The sequence below is a fragment of the Rhincodon typus genome, chromosome 34 (assembly GCF_021869965.1).
Source record: "Rhincodon typus isolate 14 chromosome 34, sRhiTyp1.1, whole genome shotgun sequence".
Lineage (NCBI taxonomy): Eukaryota > Metazoa > Chordata > Chondrichthyes > Orectolobiformes > Rhincodontidae > Rhincodon > Rhincodon typus.
The window spans coordinates 11,686,452-11,694,905 of NC_063365.1; the positions used below are offsets into that span (position 1 = coordinate 11,686,452).

The 8,454-nt window shown below is 37.1% G+C and overlaps 1 protein-coding gene across 1 annotated transcript in view; it reads right to left on the minus strand.

Annotated features, from left to right (window-relative positions):
- Positions 1-1,401: 1,401 nt before the first annotated feature.
- Positions 1,402-8,454, minus strand: part of LOC125486847 (gamma-tubulin complex component 2-like) — a 41,910-nt gene continuing 34,857 nt past the window's right edge. Inside the window, exons 8-10 of the mRNA XM_048616187.1 lie at positions 4,718-4,846; positions 3,970-4,133; positions 1,402-2,270 (exon numbers count right to left, since the gene is read on the minus strand). Coding sequence (XP_048472144.1) covers positions 2,159-2,270; positions 3,970-4,133; positions 4,718-4,846 — 405 coding nt within the window. The 3' untranslated portion in view covers positions 1,402-2,158. The remainder of the gene's footprint in view (positions 2,271-3,969; positions 4,134-4,717; positions 4,847-8,454) is intronic.

An 8,454-nucleotide genomic window follows, 5' to 3' on the forward strand; every position in this document is an offset into this window, starting at 1 on the left:
ACAATGTAGTGAAACAACTTTAGGTGCTTATCAAAAATAGTAGTTTTTAAGGAATAGGCAAAATGAGGGCAGGTGGAGAAATTTAAGGAAGCAACTTCACTCATAGCATCTAACAACTGAAGGCATAGCTGCCAATGGTGCAGAAATGTCAATCAGACGTATAACAGGGCAGACAAGCTGGGCAAAGATCTTGGATGACTGCAAAACTGTGGGAGATTGCAGAGATGCCAGGGTGAGACCATGGAGGAATGTGAAAACAAGGATCAGAAACCTTAAAATCAAAGAGCTACAGAAGGATGACTGGTAAATTAACCTTGGTATGGCTTAACCAATCAATGGAATAAAACTTTACTCAGAGAAGAAAGTATTATTCAAGATTTAATCCTAGTAAAATAAATGGCAGTTTGGTTTTTAGTGGCAATGCTTAGCAGGTATATGGATATGATTTTTAAATAAGGCATTTCTGCTCTCATTCATGATTAAGTTATAAAAATCTAACCTCTTAAAAAGAAATTTAGTGCAAGTCAAAAAGAAATTAGGGAGGCATTAGGACAGGTTACATTTAATGTAAAGTTTGCTTTCTTGTGACCTCTACTAGGTGCTAAAACCTAGGGAAGGTGATGGCCTACTGGTATTATCGTAAGATTATTAATCCAGAGATCCAGGAAATGTACTGGGGATCTAGGTTCAAATGGCAGATGATGGAATTTAAATTCATTAAAATAAAAATTCTGGCATCAATGATCACCATGAAACCATTATCAAATGCCCCAAAAAACCTGTCAGGTTCATTAATGCCATTTAGGGAAAGAAATCAGCCATCCCTACCTAGTCTGTTCTACATGTGACTCCAGACTCGCTGCAATGTGGACTCCTAACTCCCCTTTGGGCAGTTAGGGATGGGCAATAAATACTGAGCCAGCCAGTTATGCCCACATCCCATGAACGAAGAAATAAATAAATAAATATTCACAAAAACAGGACAACACTTTATAGGAGGTGAGTTCTTTCTTGTAGTATGATTGCTCCCTTTCATTAACTGGGAGGGAAAAAGTCACGATAATAGCAAACAACTAGCTAGCTAGCAGCTACTGCCTTTTCTTTGGACAGCACTATAGATCTACTGTTAAATACATGGTTTTAACAAATGAACAAAACTCATGAGCTAACAACTGTAACAGCGTGAAAATAAGTTGAATTTCACAAGCTTTGTATAAATTGAACTGTGGAACACAGAATAAACCTCCAATCAAAGTTTGTACCTGGGCTTAAATCCAGTTTATACAAATAAGAAAAAGCTTCCCTTATCTGACTGTTCAAGCGTTTCAATGAAGCTTCTTGGAGTCTATGCATTTCACCCACACGAAGACTATAGGATAAAGTACAATTCTACAATTTAGATGTGTTTCATATTGAAAAATTTATTACAGACTTAGTCAGATATACTAAAAATAATAAAAATTGAAGTGCAGGGTGTAAAGTGAAATGATTGAAGGCACTATGACTTTAAAAAAAATCTGAAATTCTCAGCTTTTGAAACAAAAAATACCACCTCATTTACACATTCCTGCACTCAACGGAACACTGTTAGAAATTTCAAAACATTACTCTCTGATTGCCCTCTCTCGCCTGTTTTTCATTTCAATCCTCTCTTGTTAATCTCTTCAGTGAGTAGCAGACAACGTCTGCAGATGGGATCACAGCACAGCCAGGCTCACCCTCTACTTGCACTGTAGGGGCAGTATGACTTCCACTTGGCTGATTTTTGTCCCTTTTTGTTTCCTTTTCCTCCAAGTGCACTGCACTTGCCTAGAATAACAACACAGTCACGTGAAGGGGCTGAAGAGAGAGAAGGCTTACTGATTTGTTACAAATTTCCTCAGGAGTTGGAATTCACACCAATCCCTCCAAGCTCAGAAATACTGAATACAGAAATAACTCCATTTTACTTTTCTTTCTGACAGCTAGTTGCAAACTAATGTAGTATTAACAAATGGATCTTATTCACAAAAGCTTCAAAATAATCTGATTCCATATTTGATAACTTGCATGGCTAAGTATGAATTTCTAGCAGCCAGTTATTACACACCAAGATATTGATTGTGTCGTGCAGTTATTGATCATTATGATGGTAAATTTACAGGCCATTTCCAGTAACTTACTGAGCAGCCAAAGCTGCTCTTGTAACAAATCCTTGTGGGCCCTGCGGTTTGCTCCTTTCTGCAGCCATGTGTTCAAGGCGTTCAGTGTAGAATCCATTAAAATCTAACCTGCAATGGACAAACAGAAGAGTGGTTTCAGATAATTTTATCTGTTTAGGTAATAAAAGGAATTTTAAAAACTCTGAATTGCAAGGATGATTGTGAGAAATTCTTCTCAGTCCTATACAAAATTCACTCAGGGTGGCATGATAGGAGTTGAAGCATTAGTATGAAGAAACTGGATCAAAGTAGCATTAACTCTGCAATGACATGCTAGTGCCTGAACTGTGGCCTGAATTTCACAGGTTCATAGTCCCAAATTGCTCATCACTAAATGATAAGCTTATTCATTCTTAACTCTTCCACTAGATGGCAGAACATCATATGTGTGGAAAGTGCTCAGCCGGTCATGTTACAATAGCCTCTTTTATGTCAGCATTTTGATGTACCGCCTAAATTATAAATAAGGAGATGCTTGCAGTGCCTCTAATGCCTTCCTTCTACCCAATTAAAAAGGTTGAATGCTAACAATCACACCCGTGAGGAAAATAGGAAGCAAAGCCTGGTGATTTAAAGGCCATATATCAAAAGGATTAAATCGAAGATGTGCGTTACTAATTTATCTTTCAAGTCTCCAGAATATATTCCCATTTACTTTGAACAGTCAACATGATTTTCCCAATTTACCAATCCTGGCTTCTCAGTCACTAATTTCGCTTGCAGATATTAAGCCAGTATCTACTAGCAGAATAAGTTACTGAAATTTCCTTCAGGGGCTATCCAGATTGGCTGGAGTAACTCCGGTGAAAACGGGATAAACCTTGTGAACAGGAATATTGCTGATCTTCTCACAGTGTTATGAACCTAATTAAGAATGCCCAAAGGAAATATCCGGTGTGCATCTCTTTAGATACTAAAAAGCCTTGTGTTTTCAAAATCTCTCTCTTCATCTCATGAGAATGTTGTGCTATGAATTATAGTTATAATTTACTTTAACATGATTTAAAAGTGAACAATTTGATTCTGATAGTAGAAGACGTTCAGTTGTACCCAACTACTCTTCCCTGGAACATTCACATTAGTCCTCTCCAATAGAAAGCTTTTTGGAGATTAATCTTGGTATATTCAGTGGGCATCATTAGAACTGAAGATCAACAGGAAAAGACAAAGTATTAGAAATGTTCCTTGCACCCTTACACAGGAGTAATTAATGTGAAGTTTCATGAGGTTTTGACATCAGACTGAGACACACAAATGGAGGACGAAGGATTCAGCAATTAAAGGAACTATTAGGAAAATATCATTTCCCAAACAGGTGTTAGAATATAAATTCTCTGGTACAATCATTGCTGAAGCACAGACCACCAATTTGTTTGAAATAGAATTACACTTCCTCTTTAAAATTCCTAGGAAAAAGAATGGCATGAACAGGGGACTGGGATTACATAGGATAGTTGATACAGAAAATAATACCAGGGAAAATGACCAGTTTCTGTGCTATCATTTTCCAGGATTCTATCAATTTTAAGCTAATAGGAAGAAACTATTAAGTTCACAAAATGAAAACATTGACTTTTCAGAAAAAAATTAATCATAGGCTTGAGAGACAATATGATTCTAATCACTTGTTAAGGCTGGCTGTTTTTGGCTATTTTTATGCAGAATAATCAAATAACAAATGAATTCAACATCAACAGTAGTAGTAACAGAAAACAGTAAACAGTTTTCAAATGCTGTATTTGGAAAGTAAACCAATCTAGTGACCTACCTGTATATTATATTGATCATACTATGCTCGCAGTCATTTGTACTTGAAATGCTTAATCTGTCCAGCAGGTCAAGCAGATTGGAAGAGAAATTGTTGTCAAATGTGTTGATTGTACCCTCAAATCCAAATGTCGAATGCAGTGCATCTACATGCTCTGCTACAAACTGTGAAAATAGTCAAACTTCAATAATATGGCTGGACAACAAGCATTTAATGTACATTGAAACATTGTTTGGCTTGTAAGTTAGATATGAAGGAACTGACGACAAACAAATTAGAGAAATTAGAAATTACATCATGTTATGTATTAAAATTCAATACTGGTTCATAAAAGTGTATATAATTTTTGCTCCCAGTGTCTGCAACAAGCACTCCCACGTCTTTCCAGTGTGCATCCCAATCCAGCTCTTACAACAGCATATCTACTGCATCAGTATGAATAGTTCTATCTTCTTCAACATCCAGCCCCTGATTTTATCAATTTCTGCAAAATTGCTGGGGGTTCATTCGGATAAACAAACAGGGTTGCGGTTACCACATTAGTTTGATGAAGAACCATTTCATTCCAGACGGGATAGATTTAAATAGCAGTTTCCAAAGACAAAGGGGCTATGTTCTTTTCATACCACCACAATAATCTACAAGAAGCTGAATTTTACAAGATTACTGTATTTTTAATGCATAATATTTGTTGTTTCCATGCTAAGTACATTGTCAGGAATTTTAAAAAATCTATTAGAATATTTGCCTTTTTGGTGAGCCTCTTCTTTTCAATCTCTTCAGTTCGTTCTAACTGAGTTGGTGGACCTTTCATTGTACCATGTTCCAGTGTCAGGCGTGACATCTCACTATCAATCTTTATGCTTTGAGTAAACCTCTGAGGATAAAGTGAGGAAATGTAAAACTCCAGTAGTTCAGACAATCCTAAATTAAACATACACGAGGTAGGAGACCACAACAATTCTATTGCCACTGTCATGATCACACTACGTAGGCCGTTAGAGCGGTGCATGAACTATGAGTTTTTATAACTCGTTTCTATTCCCTTTGAGTTTTCCAATTTAGAAATAACTAGTAGTACAGCATTATGCTTTAAACAAGATAAAAGATTATTTTATTACCACACAATTGCTGAAAGTTATCCAAGTAAAAAAAGATAAAGTTATGAGCTAAAATACAAATATGAAAATTTAAAGTAAGGATGGTTGTTCCTTATAAAAATAGAAGTCACACAGCACCAGGTTATAGTCCAACAGGTTTATTTGACCTCATGAAAGAGCAGCAGTCTGAAAGCTTGTTATTTCAAATAAACCTGTTGGTCTATAACCTGATGTCGTGAGACTTCTGTCTTTGTTCACCCCAGTCCAATACCGGCACCTCCACATCATGGCTACCTTATGAATATAAAAGCAAGATAAGTCTCTAAGATTGTTGCAGCCTTGTTACTGCCGCGAATATTCTCTTTGCTAAGTGAAGGGATTGAAAATCTGAAGCCAGAATTCAGTCACTCTCAGGTGGGCAGGCCACAACCTAAAGGGTACTACAAGGATCAATACTTAGGCCCCAGTTTCTCATTGTCTATGTCAATGATTTGGGGGAGGATCATAAATAATATTTCGAAGTTTGTGGATGTCACAAAACTGAATGTGTCATGAGGAGTATGTAAACAGGCTTCAAGGGATTTCTTAGATGTGTGTGAGAACATTGCAGATGAAATATTATCTGGATAAGTTGACGTTATCCACATAGGTAGGGGTATATCTTAAGTAGCAAGAAGTGTTGATGTCCAAAAAGACCTGGGTGCTCCTGTTCATATATTGCTGAAAACTAACATGCACGTGCAACAAGCAATTAGGAAGGCAAACGGTATGTGGCATTTATGCAAGAGGTTTGAATACAAGAGTAAAAGTGTTATGTTTCAATTATATAGACTAGTGAGACTACGTCTGGAATATTGTGCATAGTCTTAGTCTCCTTACCCAAGAAAAATCCTCAAACTTATCCATTCACTTGCTTAGAGAGGATGCAGTGGAGGTTCACCAAACTGGAAACGTGGATATAGAAGATCATTTTGAAGCATGTTTGAAGGACTTAATTTCAATAGCTTTAATGACTTTTTTCTTTGATTCAACATTTATTTCCAAATGTAGCAGCCATTTGTTCAAATTTTCACAGAGAATAATTCATTAGATGGCTTGATATAATTCTTTAAAGGAATAATTGTTGCTATGGAAGAGAGATTAGAGAATGCAAGCCCACTTTCCTTAGAGTTGAGAAGAATGAGAGGGGACCTCACTGAATTTTACGAATTAAGGGGCTAGATACACCTGGGTGTCTAGAACCAGGGGACACGGTCAAGAGAGAAAATCCAATTCTCTCATGCCATTCACAGCTAGTTTAGCTGGTTGTGGAAATGTTTTCACACTGGTTCCTGACATCTCTAAAAGTATGATGGTTCTTTCAGCCAGTTTATAAAGCAGAATTAAACAAACAAAATGACTGCAATGTTAATATTAATGCATAATTGTTCCATAAAGGAAAGTCAATTCTGCTGGTTTGTCTGCAGTAAGCCAATAGACTGTTCAGCCTCCTTGACAAAATGTATAATTTCACACTCTCAACATCAAACACAGTCTGGCTTTGCTTAGGACTGAGGTTAAATACAATTAACAAATCCTGGGCTATAAGTCCCAGGCTTGCCAATAATTTGGAATTGTGTAATTTGTTTGAAATTATGCTAAATAGATGCTCTGCAACAGGTTCTCATTTACGAAAGACAATTGAGGTTTGATTTTGATTTCTGATTCTGCGCTTTTAACCCAATGAAGGAGACATATGACATGCATATTTTATATGTGATCTATTATTCTACAGTTAGAATTGAGAAAACAAAAACTTAGTCGACTGACTTGGTGATGCTCCGAACTGGGTCCATGGATATGGAAAGAATCAGTTATAGAGTCATACAGACCCTTTGGTCCAACCAGTCCATGCCGACCATAAACCCAAACTAAGCTAGTCCCACCTGCCGATGCCTGGCCCATATCCCTCCAAAACTTTCTTATTTATGTACTTATCCAAATGTCTTTTAAATGTTGTAACTTTTCCCACAGCCACCAGTTCCTCCGGAAGTTCATTCCACACACGAACTCAGTGGTTAGCACTGCTGCCTCACAGCGCCAGGAACTCGGGTTCGATTCCACCCTCGGGTGACTGTTTGTGTGGAGTTTGCACATTGTCCCTGTGTCTGCATGGGTTTCCTGCCACAGTCCAAAGATGTGCAGGCTAGGTGGATTGGCCATACTAAATTACCTGTAGTTTGCAGGGATGTGTAGATTCAGTGATTTATATGGGGATGGGTCTGGGTGGGATGTTCTAAGGGTTGGTGTGAACTTGTTGGGCCAAAGAGCCAGTTTCCACACTGTAGGGATTCTATGATTCTATGAACCACTTGCTGTTTAAAACATTTGCACCCCCACATTTATTTTTAAATCTTTCTCCTCTCACCTTAAAAATATGCCCTCCAGTCTTGAAATCCCCCACCCTAGGGAAAAAGACACCCAGCATTCACCTTATCTAGCATATCTGAGGGAAAGTGATAGATATTCTCTTGTTTTAATTTCCACGAATGTTGATTTCTTGTGTTAACAATGCTTATTTCCAAATTTAGCAGTCATTTGTTCAAATACCTCATGACAATAATTCATTGGATAACTTGACATGATTTTTAAAGAATCACCTATTTGTAAGTCACGTACTCCAAGGAAACTTTCACAGGAGAAAACATAATTCTGTCAATCAGGTCTGTGCTAATGTCGGTCTCTACAAGAAAAGAAAAATCCTACGTACAAATAGCCTCTCAGTCTCAGGACATCCTAACTAATGAAGTAATTTTGAATGGCAAGCCACTATTGCAATGTAGGAAATGTGGCAACCAATTGGTGCACAGCAGACAGCATAGAGATGACCACCAGATAATCTGTTTTGCTGGTATTAGTTAGAAGATGAATGCACATTAGGAAGCTGGCCAGAACTCTCTTACCCTATTTGGAAATAGTGTGATGGCAGGGCCCTCAGTTTAATGGTTCACTCAAAAGATGGCATTACCAATTGTACAGAATTACTTCAGTGGCTTAAAATTTATTTTTTCTCCAAAAAAACACTAAGCTCTTTCCAGCTGCTTAAAGAATGCTGTTATGTTTGCACTAAAGTACCTTATATTGTTTGGTATAACTTACACACTAATTTAGGATGGATAGAATAGGCTCTTCCAAAGAAATTTAGTAATTGAAGAGTGAAGCTTGGAAGTTTTTTTGATGTATATGGGGATCTTTAAAACCTCCAAAATGTAGTCCTTCCACCTATTTTTAAATGGAAAAGAAAGCTGGAACAGATTTTAAACAGATGATTTCTTTTTGACACAAAACAACAAATCAACAAAGTTTGAGACTATAGAAAAGTTTGAGACTATAGAAAAGTTTGAGA